Source organism: Hypanus sabinus, chromosome X2, assembly GCF_030144855.1.
Source record: "Hypanus sabinus isolate sHypSab1 chromosome X2, sHypSab1.hap1, whole genome shotgun sequence".
NCBI classification, from domain to species: Eukaryota; Metazoa; Chordata; class Chondrichthyes; order Myliobatiformes; family Dasyatidae; genus Hypanus; species Hypanus sabinus.
In genome coordinates this window covers 28,552,121-28,570,334 of record NC_082739.1, presented here as the reverse complement: position 1 = coordinate 28,570,334, position 18,214 = coordinate 28,552,121, and the positions used below count along the sequence as shown (strand labels likewise).

At 43.4% G+C, this 18,214-nt stretch overlaps 1 protein-coding gene across 1 annotated transcript in view; it reads left to right on the top strand.

The window, feature by feature from the left end:
* Positions 1–18,214, top strand: part of LOC132385214 (suppressor of tumorigenicity 14 protein-like) — a 131,460-nt gene that overhangs the window by 100,952 nt on the left and 12,294 nt on the right. The window contains exons 15-17 of the mRNA XM_059957136.1: positions 8,677–8,802; positions 11,418–11,601; positions 11,821–12,092. Coding sequence (XP_059813119.1) covers positions 8,677–8,802; positions 11,418–11,601; positions 11,821–12,092 — 582 coding nt within the window. The remainder of the gene's footprint in view (positions 1–8,676; positions 8,803–11,417; positions 11,602–11,820; positions 12,093–18,214) is intronic.

The window sequence follows — 18,214 nt, the reverse complement described above, 5'->3', positions numbered from 1 at the left end:
AACCTCCTCTGGACCCTCTCCAATGTCAGCACATACTTTCTAAGATAGGGGGCCCATAACTGCTTTCAATACTCCAAGTGAGGCCTCACCATGCTTTATACATTGCCTCCTTACTTTTAAATTCTAGTCCTCTTGAAATGAATGCTAACATCACATTTGCCTTCATTAACCTGCATGTTAACCTTTAGGGAATCCTGCACAAGGCATCCCAGATCCCTTTGCACCCACCTCTGATTTTTGAATTTTCTCCCCATTTGGAAAATAGTCCACGTCTTTATTCCTTCTGCCAAAATGCACGCCCATGCATTTCCCAACACTATATTCCATCTGCCACTTCTTTGCCCATTCCTCCAATCTATCTAACTCTTTCTGAAGACCCCTGCTTCCTCAACACTGCCTGCCCCTCCACCTGTATTCATATTGTCTGCAAACCTGGCCACAAAGATATCAATTCCATCATCCAAATCATTTGTGAAAAGAGGCAGTCCCAACACTGACTGCCTCTTTGCAGCACACCACTAATCACCGGCAGCCAACCGGAAAAGGCCCTGTTTATTCCCACTCTTTGCCTCCTACCAATCAGCTAATCTTTTGTCCTTGCTAGTATCTTTCCTGTAATACCATGGGCTCTTATCTTCTTAAGCGGTCTCATCTATGGCACCTTGTCAAAGGCCTTCTGAAAATCCAAGTAAGCAACATCCACTGACTCTCCTTTGTCTATCCTGTCTGCCATTTCCTCATAATTCCAACAGATGTGTCAGGCAAGATTTCCCCTTTAGAAAACCATGCAGACAATGACCTATTTTGTCAGATGCCTCCAAGTACTCTGAAACCTCATTCTCAATAGACTCCAGCATCTTTCCAACCAGTGAAGTCAGGATAACTGGCCTATCATTTGATTCCTTCTGCCTCTCTCCCTACTTAGAGAGTGGAGTGACATCTGCAATTTTCCAGTCTTGTGGAACCATTCCAGAGTCTAGTGATATTTGAAAGATCTTTATCTTCAGACTTTTCACCTTAGTAACAGCAATGACACTCACTTCTGCTTCTTGACATACTTGCATTTCTGGCATTCTTCAAGTGTCTTCCACAGTGAAGACTGATGCAAAATAATTATTAAGTTTGTCCATCATTTCTCTGTCCCCCATTACTACGTCTCCAGTGTCATTTCCCAGTGGCCTGATATCCACTCTCATCTCTCTTTATATATTTGTACCAACTTTTGTATCCTCTTTTATATTAATGCTAGCTTGCCTTCCTATTTCATCTTTTCTCTTATGTTTTTTAAGTTGCCTTCTGTTGGTTTTTAAAAGCTTCCCAATCCTCCAACTTCCTATTAGTTTTTTGCTGTATTATATGCCCTCCCTTTGGCTTTTATACTAACTTTGATGTCCTTTATCAGCCGTGGTTGCCTCATCTTTTGTTAAAAATACTTATTCATCTTTGTGATTTATCTTTCCTATGCCTTCTGAAATTCCCCCAGAAAGCCATTGCTATTTTGCTGTCATCCTGGCTAGTGTCCCCTTCCAATCAATTTTGGCCATCTTTTTCATGCATCTGTAATTCCCTTTACTCCACCATAATACTGATGCATCCAATTTTAGCTTCTCCTCTTCAAACTGCAGGATGAATTCTATTATATTATGATAACCAACTCCTAAGGGTTCCTTTACCTTAAGCTCCCTAATCAAATCTACATCATTACATAACGACCAATTCAGATTCGTCATTCCCCTAGTGGGCTCAAATACAAGCTCCTCCAAAAAGCCATCTCGTAGGCACTTTACAAATTCCCTCTTTTGAGATCGAGCACCAATCTGATTTTCCTAATCTACTTAAATATTGAAATCCCCTATGATTATCGCAACACTTCCCTTTTCACATGCCTTTTCTATCTGCTATTGTAAATAGTAGCCCACATCCTGGCCATTGTTTGGAGGCCTGTAAATAACTCCCATCAGAGCCTTTTTACCCTTGCAGTTTCTTAACTCTACCCACAATCTACCAATCCTATGTCATCTCTTTCTGAGGATTTTTTTTACCAATAGAGCCCCCCCCCCACCCCCCTCTGCCTACCTGCCTGTCCTGTAGATACAATGCGTATTCTTGGATGTTAAGCTCCCAACTTTGACCTCCTTTCAGTCACAATTCAGATGCCTACAGCATCATACCTGCCAATGTTTAACTGCACAAGATTATTTACCTTAGTGGTCACCAACCTTTTTAAGCCCAAGATCCCCTACCTCGGCCTTAGTGAAAGGCAAGATCGACCTACCAAATCGTTTAGAGAAAATACAGCTCAGATTGTACTTCCAACTTGAGGCCCTTTATTTGAGCTAATTGTATTTTAATTACGTAAAATGCTTTTGTCAAACTTTCAAATTAATTTAACCAAGAAAACACTGTAACTGGCATATCAAACAGGCCATAGTGGCATCGAGCTCATCCAACAATGCCTTGAATAAGCGGTGATGAAGCGCTTTTGCTCGAATCAAGTTTATCAGTTTGACCACCAGTGTCATTACATGAGAAAAGTCCACAACCTTCCCAGCCTAGGCCTCCTGATGAATCACACAGTGATGATCCAGGAAGTCAGGAAAATCAGGGTCATTATGGCACAGTGCTATAAAAACAACACGCACACCGCACATTGCTGGGGCCTCATCAGTAGTAATTGCCACCAGTTTATGAATGGGGATGTCATTTTCATGGTCTTTTTTTTTTGTAACTCATTGTAAATATCCTCACCTCTCGTTCTCTCCTTTAAGTGCAAAAGAGTGAGGAAGTCCTCCTTTTTTGTAAAATCCTGGAAAGCCATTCTGACAAATACAACAAGCTGAGCTGTTTGTGTAACATCCAGGGATTCATCGAACTGTCGTGAAAAATATTCACAGAGTGACAAGTCCTTTAACACTTGTAGATCCACGTCCTCTGAGCAGCATGTTTGCTTGGTGTTCAACCCGGATTTCAGCTCCTCAACTTCCCTGGTATTGGTAAACTTACTGAGACACTAGTATAAATCTCAGGGGTATGCAAGCTAATGACACCACCATTTTTGTTTCCCATTTCTTGTACATTTGGGGAATGTTGGTGTAGCGTTCTCGCTCGGGTGTAATGAAACGCCGAGATAAACCACAGTCAATGAAACAAGGTCGCAGTAAGATTAACCATTTACTGTTCACTCTTCACATTAACATAAGGTGAAAACTGTTGATAAAACAATACAAGATTGATACAGTATTTGTTCCCTTCTTGATATCACATTTCTATTGTAAATACTTCTAAAAGTAACTATAACTACATTACATTAAAGTGCAGTATGCAGACAGAATTTACCTACGCCATTGACTGCTTTAAATACACTTCAATGCAAACTATCCGCAACTCTTTAACTAACGAAAACATAAACATTATCGACCGTCGTTACTTTTAACAGGATCGGCATTAACATCTTAGTTCAACATATCGATTATCTATTAACTTACAGCGTTGCTCTCGCTGTGATTTCTAATGCTTGCAAAACAACTTCTGCTCGGGTCTGCCTCGTGCGAGCCCCCCGCCCTCGCGTTGATCTCAAACCGGTATTTTCCCACAAGACGCGGCGAAACCGGATGTGACGTCATCGCATGCCGATATATTTTACAGGCAATGAATATACTTTAAACACTTCTAATTCTAACTAGAAAATACTAACAAATGAATTACTAAGCGAAAATATTATAAATTAAATAACTGCCATAAAGGCAACACACTCCCCGCTTGACCTTCTTAAGGTCACAATGAACAGAATACAAAACTTAGTCTCTAAATCAGTCATTAGGTAGAAGTAGAATGACTTCTGTAACTGGCCTATGGTAAATTTTCACATCGCCTTGGTCGGTAGTCTTCAACTCGACCTTCCTGACATGTCCATCCCCACTAGGGAATGTGGCAGTGATTCTGGCCATTGGCCAGCTGTTGCGGGCGATTTGCTTGTCCCTGAGCAGGACTAAGTCTCCAACTTGAAGATTCCTGCGGGGTTCTGTCCACTTTTGTCTCTGTTGCAACAAAGGTAGGTATTCCTGTCTCCAGCGAGACCAGAACCGATTTGCCAGAGCTTGGACTTGTCTCCATTGCTTTGTGTACAAATCCTTGTCTGAGAAGTCTCCTGGTGGAGGGGGAGCTCCTGCCTTCTGCGTAAGGAGCATTGACGGCGAGAGTAGGAAGGGGTTTTCTGGGTCAGAAGACACAGGTAGGAGTGGTCGTGCATTTATTATGGCTGTGACCTCTGCCATTAGGGTGCACAGTACCTCGTGGGTAAATCGGGTGCATTGCTGCATCTCAGGTTTCCTTTTCAGGGTTTTTTGTAAGGACGTGAACTGCTTGACCGCCTGCTCTTTGCTATTTGGCAAGCGTTGGCGTGGTTCTCTGAAAGGCAGTGGGGCAACCCCATTATTTGCTTCATCTCTGAAGACCCTGGTGTCCTTTGTTTTTAAGAAAGTGGCATCTTGAGCTGATGGAGCAAGTTTATTACCGTGCTCATTTTGAGCGAAGACTGACTGGCCCAGCGTCTCGTCGGTTACTTTGCGCTTGTTAACGCCTTGTTGTGCTTCCTTGATACACGGGACACTTGTGCAGGGTTGAAAAATTGACTGGCGGCCACTCTCTAGCACATTGGTCTTGAGTGTGCTAACCGTCGGTTTGTGTACATTGCCAGGACACACCTCTCCTATCACCACCCAGCCCAGATCCAGGCGTTGCGCAAAGGGGGCGTCGTGTGGTCCATTGACCTGCTGCCTAACCTTGTGCACCTGGAGAACATCTCTTCCTAATAGCAGGAGTATTTCTGCTTTTGGATCCAGTTCTGGGATGTGTTTTGCGATGTGGCGGAGATGTGGCTGGTGTAGCACCGCACTTGGCGTCGGGATCTCAGTGCGGTTATTCATGATTCCATCGCACTCTGAGAGTGGAGGGAGACAGATGTCGACTTTACCATCCAGGGACTCGAGCTGGAAGCCTTCTGCCTTCCTTCCTCGAGTTTCCATGTTGCCTGAGCAAGTTCTAAGGTACTATGGGAACTGTTCACTCTCAATGTTGAACAATTTAAAGAACTCTGGACTGACTAGTGAGCGATTGCTCTGATCATCCAGAATCACATAGGCTTTGATGGCCTTGTCTTTGGCTCCTTTAGGGTGCACCTTAGTGAGGCAGATCTTTGAACAAGAACGGCTTGACTGAGCTTGACCGCAAACTTCTGTACAGCTTGAGCTGACAACTGTTGTCCTGGGGTGAGCCTCTCCCTCCCCGCCGTCCTGTTGTAGGGGTGAAGGAGCGTTGTCGGTTTGCGGTGACAGGCCGGGATGCATGGCCCCATCGTGATTAGTGCTATCACATTCCGGACACTTCACGGCGATCGTACACTCTCGCGAGGTGAGAGGTCGAGGAACAGCATTTAAAACATATTCTTTTCTCCTTGAGAAGGGCCATCCTCTCTTCAAGGGGTTTTTCCCTTAACGTTCTGCATTTTTTGAGGGGGTGAGGTTTGTTATGCAATGGACAATACTTGCTAGGGTCGTTGTTAGTTGTAAAGGCTTCAGTCTTGAGCATGAGACGGGTTTATTGGTGTTGAAAGTATTCGAAGAGGATTTACCTGGCTTGGTGTCAATCGTACTGCTTCCTGGACCCGTGAGGCTAGGGTCGTTTCACATCTTCGCCTCCTTGCACACAAACTTAGCGAGGTGCTTAAAGGGAGGAAATCGACCACCGTGGCCTTCTTTGTACTCTGAGGCAACAGGCACCCACCTGTCCTGCAGCCCAAATAGAAGTTTGTCCACGATTTGTCTAATCCCGGATGGAGTATCTAGGTATACTAGACCAGCTAAGCAGCCATCTTTTTTGGTGCCTTGGATCTCCATGAGTAAATCTCCGAGTTCTCTTAACTTAATGTGATCTTTGGCTGACACCTTAGGAAAGTTTTCCAGACGTCGGTATAGCGCCGCTTCAATAATTTCGGGGGCCGCATAGCCCTCCCGATGTCTCTCCCATGCTTTGCTTAAGGCTAGCTCGGGTTTGTTGATGTACACTGAACGTATGCATCTCACCTGGTCGCGCGATTCTTTCCCCAGCCATTTCGCCATAAGATCCAACTCTTGGGTTGCTCTGAGCTGGACTCCGTCGATAGCGTTGGTGAATGTGGAGTACCATGCACGGTAATTTTCAGGTTTATCGTCAAACTGGTACAGTCCCGAAGTGACGAGATCCCGTCGTGCTAAATACTGCATCGTGGGATCAACTGTAAGTGGCATGCGGGCTGGGGAAATACGTTGGCGCGTATATGTTGACTGAGTGCGTACATTTCTTATGGAATTTGCTATCCTGAATTCGACCTCTGCACCTCTTCTCCCCAAATTTTGTAAGTTTGGTGTCAAGAAGTATTGGTTGTCAGCTCTTTCATTCTTGACTTCATAACGGAGTTGCGAGGGTAAATTGTCTTCCTCGTATGGATGTGATGCGATCGGGCCTCCCTGAGGTTCCTCATGTCATGGGATGTTATCAAATACATATGGAGAGGAAGGACAAGCCTGCCTGTCTATTTGAGATCGGACATAGTCGCTTGTGTGTTCCAATCTGGTCCTTTCTGAAGTAGATCTTACTTCGGCCAGATCATGCGTTCCTTCAGCTTCTTCTATGTACTCTGCTTCCGCCTTGGCAGCTTCTTCTTCTCCTTCTAGCTGCTGCACTTGCAACTTTGTCGACATCCTTGCCGTTTCCAACTGGATTTCGGCTTCTCTGGTGGCCGCTTCGGCTTCTCTGGCAGCCTTTTCCTTCTGGATTCTGGCTTCTCTGGCAGCCCTTTCCTTCTGGATTTCGGCTTCTTTGGTGGCCGCTTCCATTTGGATTCCGGCTTCTCTTGCAGCCTTTTCCTTCTGGATTTCAGCTTCTTTGGCAGCCTGTTCCATTTTCAATTTTGCTAGTCGCTTGGCGTAGTCCACCCGCATATGGGCGGTGTCTGCTTTAGCTCTTGCCTGGGTGGCCTTACTTGATGATGCCCTACTGCCCTTGTCGCTGGGCGGCATCGACTTGATGCTGGATCGAGATGACATTGCAGCACCTGAAACACCTGATAATGCCGCTTTTTCACTGTAGCGTTCTCGCTCGGGTGTAATGAAACGCCGAGATAAACCACAGTCAATGAAACAAGGTCGCAGTAAGATTAACCATTTACTGTTCACTCTTCACATTTACATATGGTGAAAACTGTTGATAAAACAATACAAGATTGATACAGTATTTGTTCCCTTCTTGATATCACATTTCCATTGTAAATACTTCTAAAAGTAACTATAACTACATTACATTAAAGTGCAGTATACGGGCAGAATTTACCTACGCCATTGACTGCTTTAAATACACTTCAATGCAAACTATCCGCAACTCTTTAACTAACGAAAACATAAACATTATCGACCATCGTTACTTTTAACAGGATCAGGATGAACATTTTAGTTCAACATATCGATAATCTATTAACTTACAGCATTGCTCTCACTGTGATTTCTAATGCTTGCAAAACAACTTCTGCTCGGGTCTGCCTCGTGGTGAGCCCCCACCCTCACGTCGATCTCAAACCGATATTTTCCCACAAGACGCGGCGAAACCGGATGTGACGTCATCATATGCCGATATATTTTACATGCAATGAATATACTTTAAACACTTCTAATTCTAACTAGAAAATACTAACAAATGAATTACTAAGCGAAAATATTATAAATTAAATAACTGCCATAAAGGCAACACAGTTGGAATTTAAAGGGAAAGAAGGGTTGTAATGTGAGCATTATAAAGATAAGTTAATACCAATTAGGATCATGGTAATGTAACAATACTCCCGCTACGGAAACTGTTTGTAAAGAGAGATTGTTTCGGGGTTGCGGAGTTTTCCTTCCGGTCTTTTCTGCCTGGTGCGCATTAGTGAAAACTTCTGTATGCGAATATCGTTTTACTGTCCTAGATAAAGTTGTTCCTTTTGGGCATGAAGTTGTCAAGTGGTCCTTTTTCAAAGTAGAAGTTACTACCTATTTGCATCAAAAGGTTTATCAGACATAATGTATTTGTGTATTTATTTTTCTTTTTTTTTGGGATCTACTGGGAAAGTCTCAAAGATCGACCGGTCGATCGTAATTAGTTGGCAACCACTAATTTACCTTATTTGGCTTACTGTGTGCATTGAAATATAACACTTCCAATCCTTTATTAATCATCCTTTTTGACTTTGCCCCGCCCCCCTGTTATTCTGTAACTTATCTCACTGACTGCAATTTTACCCTGTCCTTTCTCACAGTCTCACTACACACTGCATCTAGTTGTAAACCAATTGCCCCATCCTCAGCCCAATCACCCTGGTTCTCATCCCTGTGCCAAATTAGTTTAAACCCTTCCCCAATGAGCCTCTGCCTCACATGTCCAGAATGAACCAAAATGTCTGCCCCTGCAGTATTTGATTGTCAGGGTTATTGTTGGACTATGGCAGCTGTCCCATGAAGTCGCTGATGTAGAGGGAGCTTTACCCTGTCGCTCCTGTGTTCTTGGAGGCTTTCAAACGAACAATGAACCATGGACTGTAAGCTGGAGGTTTGTTTGTGACTTTGGTATTTTAATAATTTAATGTAATTTAATACATTAATTTCCTCGCAGATGAGAGCACTGTGACCTGTACTGATCACACGTACAAATGTAAGGATGGGAGCTGCATCAGGAAAAAGAATCCTGAGTGTGATATGACCCAACATTGTGCTGATGGTTCTGATGAGAAGAATTGTGGTAAATATTCTTCATTTTGCATTGATTGAGTTTCTAGTTGTAGAGATACCCAAGTACCTTCACAAAGAGGTTGGCCAGACCTTCCTTCTGTGGGTAGGCCATCGCTCTCCACTGTGGAGTTGGTCACACCTCCCCACCAACGTGGGTTTAGTTTACCCGACATTCCTCTCTGCTGGTTTAGGTCACATGAGCACTTAGCAAATCACTTAATTATATTTTGACAAATGTTGAATTAAAAATGGATAAGATGGACTGCTTGGCTTGCTTAATAAGAATAATAGTTTATATTTAAATGACAGGAAACTAGCAAACGTGGGTGCACTCAGGAGATGCACAAGGTTAGCTTGTTGGAATGAGGCACTATACTGATGTACAGTGGTGCTAGAATGTTTGTGAATCCTGTAGAATTTTCTCTACTCCTCTACTTATAACCTAAAATGTTATCAGATCTTCACGTAAGTCCTAAAGCTAGATAGAGAGCCCAATTAAATAAATAACACAAAAACATTGTACTTGTTCATTTATTTATGATTGACAATAATAGACAGTAGGTGCAGGAGTAGGGCATTCAACCCTAATAGCCAGCACCACCATTCACTGTGATCATGGCTGATCATATACAATCAGTACCCCGTTCCTGCCCTCTCCCCATATCCCTTGACCCCACTATCTATAAGAGCTCTATCTAATTCTCTCTTGAATGCATCCAGAGACTTGGCCTCCACTGCCTTCTGGGGCAGAGCAGAAGGCTCTTTTTATCTTTTTATTGATAAAAAGATCCAATATTACATGTATTTGTTGGAAAAAATATGTGAACCTCTGGGGTAATGCCTTCTACAAAAGCTATTTGGATTCAGGTGTTTTGACCAATGAGATGAGATTGGGGTGTGGGTTATAGAGGTGCTCTGCCTTATATTAAAAAAAGACACACACTCAGTTTACTGCCAGAGCCTGCTCTTCTCAAGAAAGATCTGTTTATGTGCACCATGTCTCGATCAAAACAACTTTCAGAGGACCTTATTAGAAGAATTGTAGAGATGCATGAAGCTGGAAAAGGCTACAAAAGCATTTCTAAACATCAGTCCAGAGTAAGAGAAATTGTCTACAAATGGAGGAAATTCAGTGCTGTTGCTACTCTTCCTAGGAGGAGTGGGCGCCCTGCAAAGATCACACCAAGAGCACAATGTGTAATGCTGAAGGAGGTGATAAAGAACCCAAGGGTAACAGCAAAAGCCCTGCAGAAATCTCTAGAGCTTGCTATAGTCTCTGTTCATGTGTCCACCATAAGAAAAACACTGAAAGAGAACAGTGTTCATGGAAGGACACCACAGAGGGAACCACTGCTCTCCCAAAAAAAACATTGTTGCACATCTCAAGTTTGCAAAAGACCACCTGGATCTTCTATAGTGCTTTTTGGACAATGTTCTGTGGACAAATGAGACAAAAGGTGAACTTTTTGGCAGAAATGCACACTGCTATGTTTGGAGGAAAAGGGGCACTGCACACCAACACCAAAACCTCAAGCCAACTGTGAAGCATGGTGGAAAGAGCATCATGGTTTGGGGCTGCTTTGCTACCTCAAGGTCTGGTTTGCTTGCAAGTGTTGAGGGAACAATGAATTCAAAATTGTGTCAAGACATTTTATAGGAGAATGCCAGGGTAGCGGTCAGTCACCTGAAGCTTATAGAAGTCAGGTGATGCAACAAGATAATGATCCAAAAAACCAGATCAAATCAACAACAGAATGGTGTCAAAAAGGAAAAGTAGACATACTTTTTTCAACAAATACATGTAATATTGGATGATTTTTCTCAATAAATAAATGAGCAAGTATAATTTTTTGTGTTATTTATTTAATTGGGTTCTTTTTATCTAGTTTTAGGACTTGATTTGATCACATTTTAGGTCATATTTATGCAGAAATAGAGAAAATTCTACAGTGTTCACAAACTTTCTAGCACCACTGTGCTCTAAAGGATCAGGTTGAAAAAACAAACCTGCACACAGTTTTGTTCAGACCACTTTAATAGTGTCAAGCAGTTTTTGTAGCTGAGAAAGGAAATAGTGACATTGTGATTTTAAAAGTCTTATTCCTGGGGTGAGAGCGATTGTCTTGAGAGAGTTCACAGAAGAAGCTTGGTGATTAGATGCATGAAAGGTGATCTGTTGAGAGGTGGGTGATTCAGAGATATTGAAAGTTTGAAAGGCTGTTTTCTGTCGCTGGGGACATCGTTATAGAATGTGCTTTGAAGTCTGGAGGGGAAATTATCCTCAGTCGAGGATATATACCTTTAGGGACTACTCTGCTCTGGCGCTGGGATGGTCAGCACATGGATCTTTGCTGATGTGGGATTGGTAGGATATGGTGATGTGGAAAAGTAAACAAGGGATCTGACTTCTCATTTGTGGGAGAGAGGTGGAGTGGGGGAGGATCTGATGAACTGGGGCGGTGGTCTTTGAATAACAGGTTATGTAGAAGAGGGTGAAATGGTGCTGGTGGTTGGGCTAAGCTTTGGGGAAGCCCCAGTGATCTGCAATCTGGTCCTTTCCTAGAGAGGTGGGTGGGTGAGGTTGTGGATATTGTGCTTCCGTTAATTACTAACACCTGCTTACAGCTTGTGGGTCTCGGCCGTACAAGCACTCCCGTATTGTGGGAGGTATGGACGCAGAAGTTGGTGAATGGCCTTGGCAAGTCAGCCTACACTTCAAGGGGCACGGAAGTACGTGTGGGGCCTCAGTGATCTCCGAAAGCTGGCTGGTGTCGGCAGCCCACTGCTTCCAGGATGGCCAGGGTGTGAGGTCAGTATTCAGTGGGAAAGCTTGAACTCAAAGGAATGTGAGTACATGGGGGGGGTGGGGAATTTGTCTCTTGACTCCACCCATCCCCACCCCAACATGTGGTCTCGTGTCCACCCCTGCCTCCCCCTGCAACAGCAACCTCACCACGCACCTCCTCCACCTCTGGCACTGTAACCCCGCACTCCCAGTACTAACTCGTTTCCCCGGTCCTTCTTGCAGGTATTCTGCTCCTCATAATTGGCTGGCATACCTCGGACTTCATATTCAACACCAGTTGAATGATCAAGTGGAGAAGAGGAATATCAAACAGATCATTGTTCATGAGCAATATAACCCACAGATGTTTGACAATGATATTGCTCTGCTGGAGCTGGCTCATCCTGTGACTTTCACCAGTGTCATTCAACCTATCTGTCTTCCTGATGGTTCACACAATTTCCCTGTGGGGAAGTCCACCTGGGTGACGGGCTGGGGAGCAACGAGTGAGAATGGTGAGTGCAACATGTCAGTCTGCTGAGTCTCATTGCTTCATGTTGCTGACTCTCACACTAACCTCATGGGACAGCTGCCATAGTCCAACAACAACCCTGACTCAATCAAATACTGCAAGGGCAGACATGATGGTTCATTCTGGAAACAAAGGCAGAAACTCATTGGGCGAGGGTATAAACTAATTTGGCAGGGGGATGGGAATCAGGGTGATAGGGCTGAGGATGGTTTACAACTAGATGTCAACTTGGTGTAAAACCTGTGCTTGGATTCAAAGTTCAAAGTAAATTTATTATCAAAGTACATATATGTCACCATATACAACCCTGAGATTCATTTTCTTGTGGGCAAAGTCAATTCATCCATAATAGAATAATAACCATGATGGAATCAATGGAAGACTGCACCAACTTGGCTGTTCAACCGGTGTGGAAAAGTGTGCAAGTACAAAAGGAAATAATAATAAATAAATGAGCAATAAATATTGGAAACATGCAATAAAGAGTCCTTGAAAGTGAGTCCATAGGTTGTGGGAACCTTTCAGTGATGGGGCAAGTGAAGTTACCCCTTTGGTTCAAGAATCTGATGATTGAGAGATAGTAACTTCCTGAATCTGGTGGTGTGTCGTGAGGCTCCTGTACCATCTTCCTGCAGAGAGCATGTCCTGGGTGGTGGGGGTTCCTGATGATGGATGCTGCTTTCCTGTGACAACACTCCGTGTAGGTGTGCTCAGTGGTGGGGAGGGCTTTACCCGTGATGGACTGGGCCAAATATCTTCTACTGAACTATTAACTCTTTCATTCTCTACAGACACTGTCAATGTTAGCAGCATTTCTTGCTTATTTTAGACTTCCAGCATCTGCAATTTTTAAATTATCATTTACTGCCATAAATCAAACTGTGTGAAAGCGCAGCAACGTGCACCCAGAACCAGTCACCCACTGGGCTGGGGCTCACCCGTCAGACTGGACCCCACCCCATCCACTAGGTTGGACTTGGGCATATATTCCACAAAGTCCACGTTTGAAAAATATTGATTATTTTAAAAAAAAAACATAAAACAATACAGCACAGTAAAGTAATTGGTCATCTAACTAAACTAATCCCTTCATCCTATACAATATCTATATCCCTCCATTCTCTGCACAAACACCCCTATTATATCTGACTCCACCAGCACCCTGGCAGCAAATTTCAGGTGGCCACAGCTCACTGTAAAAATACTTGTCCTGCACGTCTCCTTTGAACTTATTCCCTCTCACCTTAAAGGCATGCCTTGTGGTATTGAACATTTTGACCCCAGGCAAAAGATACCAGCTGCCTGCTCTATACCTCTCATAATCTTAGAAGCTTCTATCAGTTCTGTGTTCAGCCTCTGCCGCTCCAGAGAAAACAACCCAGGCAGCATCGTGGTAAACCTCTTCTGCAAACTCTTCAAAGCCTCCACCATTTACGACCAAACTTTGTGTCATCTGTGAACTTACTAACTCACCTATCCACGATTTCATCCAAGTCAATTATATATGCTGCAAACAGCAGAAATCCCAATATGGATCACTGTGGAACATAAATGGTCATGGATGTCTGGCCAGAATATGTCCCAGTGACTACTCTTTTCTATGGGCAAGCCCATTCTGAATCCAAACTGCAAAGTCACTGGATTCCATGCATCATAATCTTCTGGGTGAGCCTCTCATGAGGGACCTTGTCAATCATCGTGCTAAAATCCATGAAACAACATTCACACCTTCACCTTATCACCTCCTCAAAAACTCATCAAGTTAGTCACACACTACTTTCTCTGCGCAGTCATTCTGTCTGACCCTACTTAGGACATGGTTTTCCAACTGCTCATAAATTCTGTGCCTGCAATCCTCTCCAGTGGCTTCCCTACCACTGAGGTGAAACTCATCAGTCTATTGTCTCAGAATTATTCCTATTTCCCATTCTGAACACTGCAACAGCTTACCAGTCCTCTGGGATCTCGCCTGTGGATAGAGAGGACATGAAGTTATTAGTCACTGCCTCATTAATCTCACCTGTTGCCTCTCTCAATAACCTGGTGTATATCCCATCAGGCCCAAGAAACTTAACCACATTAATGTTCTTCAAGAGACCAAACAACACCTCTTTCTTTCTCTCAAAATGTTCCACACTGATCTCACAATGCTCCATGGCCACCTTCTTGGTAACTACCAGCACAAGGTCTCCTTCAGGACCTCCAAGCACATGTTCCCTCCTTTATCCCTGAGTGGTCCTACCCTCTCCACAGTTATCCTCCTCCTCTTAATGTGCATATGGAATGCCTTTGTCAGACACTTTTCATGGTCCCTTCCACCTCTCCTAATTCCCTTGCATTCGTTTCTAGCTTCTTTATAATCCTGAAAGGCTCCATTTGATTTTCCTTTGATGAAATTCACCACCTCTCGACATCAAAGGCTCCCTAACCTTGCCATTCTTGTCCTTGCTCCTTACTGGAATACACCTTGTTCTGTACTCTGTTTAGATGGTCTTTAAATGCTGTCCACTTGTCAGATATGGACTTGCCCTAAAACAGCATTTCCCAATGAATCCTCCCTATCCCCTGCCTAATACTCTTGTAATTTGCCACCTTCAATATGATACTCTCTGGCAAATTCCCCATTACGCTTTATCTGTAGCCATCTTAAAATTTAAAGTCACGCACCTCCACTCCAACCATCAGAAGCAGAATTTCCTAGTGGCCCAATATTTTAAATCCGATTCCCATTCTCACATGTTGGTCCATTGTGCCACAATAGAGTCATAGAGAAGTACAGCACAGAAACAGGCCCTTCAGCCCATCTAGTCCATGTTGAAACCATTTAAACTGCCTACACTCATTGATCTGCTCTGGGATCATAGCCCCGCCCCCCCATACCCCTCCTTTCCATGTACCTATCCAAAATGCACTTAGACGTTGAAATCGAGCTCGCATGCACCACGTGTGCTGGCAGCTCGTTCCACGCACTCATGACCCTCAGTGAAGAAGTTACCACTCATGTTCCCCTTAAATTTTTCACCTTTACCCCATGGTTGTGGTCCCACCCAACCTCAGTGGAGAAAACCTGCTTGTATTTACCATATCTATACCCCTCATAATTTTGTATACCTCTGTCAAATCTCCTCTCAATCGTCTACGTTACGTATTAACCTGTTCAATCTTTCCTTATATCTCAGGTCCTCCAGACCCGGCAACATCCTTGTAAATTTTCTGTGTACTCTTTCAATGTTATTTACATCTTCCCTATTGGTAGGTAACCAAATCTGCACACAGTACTCCAGATTAGGCCTCACCAATATCTTGCACAACTTCAACATAACATCCCATCTCCTGTGCTCAATACTTTGAGTTATGAAGGGCAATGTGCCAAAAGCTTTCTTTATGACCTTATCTACCTGTGACTCCACTTTCATTGAACTATGGACCTGTATTCCTGGCTCCCTTTGTTCCACCACACTCCTCAGTGCTCTACCATTCATTGTGTAAGACCTACCCTGGTTTGTCCTTTTGAAGTGCAATTTTGCGCACTTGTCTGCATTAAATTCCATCTGCCATTTTTCAGCCCATTTTTCTAGCTGGTCCAGATCCCTCTACAAGCAACGATAGCCTTCTTCGCTGTCCACTGCACTCCCAATCTTGGTGTCATCCACAAATTTGCTGGTCCATTTAACCACATTATCATCCAGATCATTGATATACTGTGCCTATAAAAAGTTTTCATGTTTTATCGTTTTACAACATCGAATCACAGCAGATTCAATTTGGCTTTTTTGGCACGAATCAACAGAAAAAGACTCTTCCCTGTCAAAGTGAAAACAGATCTCTACAAAGTGATCTAAATTAATTATAAATAATAAACACAATAATTGATTGCATAAGTATTCACCCCCTTTAATATGACACATCGTTACTGGTGCAACAAATTTATTTTCAAAGTCACCTAGTTGGGTAAATGGAGATCACCATGTGCAATCAAGGTGTTTCAATTGACTGTAGTAAAAATACACCTGTTTCTGGAAGGTCCAACTGCTGGTGAGTCAGTATCCTAGCAAAAACTACACCATGAAAACAAAAGAACACTCCAAGCAACTTTGTGAAAAGGTTATTGAAAAGCACAAGTCAGGAGATGGATGCAAGAAGATTTCCAAGTCACTGAATATCCCTTGGAGTACAGTGAAGTCAATCATCAAGAAATGGAAAGAATATGGTACAGTTGTAAATCTGCCTAGAGCAGGCCGTCCTCAAAAACTGAGTGACTGTGCAAGGGGACTAGTGAGAGTAGCCACCAAGAGACCTATGACTTAATGCCCTGGAGCAGCCAAGTCAGAATCCCATTGAGAATTTGTGGCTGGACTTGAAAAGGGCTGTTCACTTGTGATCCCCATGCAATCTGATGGAACCTGAGTGGTTTTATAAAGAAGAATGGGGAAAAATTGCAGCATCCAGATGTGCAAGGCTGAAATACTGATGGGTGAATGCTAATGCAATCAATTATTTTGTGTTTTATATTTGTAATTAATTTAGATCACATTGTAGAGATCTATTTTCACTTTGACAGGGAAGAGTCTTTTATTGTTGATCAGTGTCAAAAAAACTAAATTAAATCCACTGTGATTTGATGTTGTAAAACAATAAAACATGAAAACTTCCAAGAAGATTGAATACTTTTTATAGGCACTGTATATGATGAACAACAACGGACCCAGTGCCAATCCCTGTGGCACTCCACTCGTCTCAGGCCTCCAGTTAGAGGGGCAACCATCTACTACCACTCTCTGGCTTCACCCGCAAAGCCAATGTCTAATCCAATTTACTATCTCATCTTGAATGCCAAGCAACTGAACCTTCTTGACCAGCCTTCCATGCGGGACCTTGCCAAATACCTTGCCAAAGTCCATGTAGACAACATCTACTGCCTTGCCTTCATCAACCTTCCTGATAATTTCCCTGAAAAACTGTCTAAGATTGGTTAGGCATGACCTACCATGCACAAAGTGATGCTGACTATCCTTAATCAATTCATCTGTCCAAATGCTAATATATCCAGTCCCTTTAAATACCTTCCACTAACTTTCATACAACTGGTGTCAGACTCAGCAGCCTATAATTTCCAGGCTTATGTTTAGAATCTTTCTTAAATAGCAGAGCAACGTTGGTTTTCCTCCAATCATCTGGTACCTCACCTGTTGCTAAGGATAATTCAAATATCTCGCTAGGGCCCCATCAGTGAGGCCACCCTAGCCTTGCATTCCATCTGGGTAGCCTCCAACCTGATGGCATGAATTTTAATTTCTCCTTCCTTCCGGTAAAAAAAATCCCTCCCTGCTCCCCTCTTCAATTCCCCACTCCAGCCTCTTACCTCTTCTCACCTGCCTGTCACCTCTCCCTGGTGCCTCTCCTCCTTGCTTTTCTGCTATGGTCCACTCTCCTTTCAGATTCCTTCCTCTCCAGCCCTTTACCTTTCCTACCCACCTGACATCACCAATCACTAAACTATCCTCTTTCCCCTCCCCCAACTTTTTATTCTGGCATCTTCACCCTTCCTTTCCAGTCCTGAAGAAGGGTCCCAGCACCAAATGTTAACTCTTTTCACTTCCATGGCTGCTGTCTGACCTGCTGAGTTCCTCCAGCATTTTGTGTAAGTTGCTTTGGATTTCCAGCATCTGCAGAATCTCTCCTGTTGAAAATTTAAGGAGTTGTGATCCCTCCAGTGTTCTCCCACAGGAAGGTCAGTCACCTATCACCTAGCCAGGCTTATTTTCCAACACCTGGGAGTAGGTCTGTGGCTCTCCACTATATCTATGCCTCTTATCATCTTGCACAGCTCTATCAAATCACTTCTCATCCTCCTTTGCTCCAAAGAAAAAAAGCCTAGCCGACTCAGCTCATCTTTGTAAGATATGCCCTCTAATCCTGGCACCATCCTGGAAAATCTCCTCTGCATCATCTCTAAGGCTTCTACATCCCTCCTATAATGAGGGAACTGGAACTAAACATAATATTCCAAGTGTGTTCTAACCACAGTTTTTTAGAGTTGGAACATTACCTCGCAGCTCTTAAATTCAATCCCCTGACAACTGAAGGCTAACACTCATGCCTTAT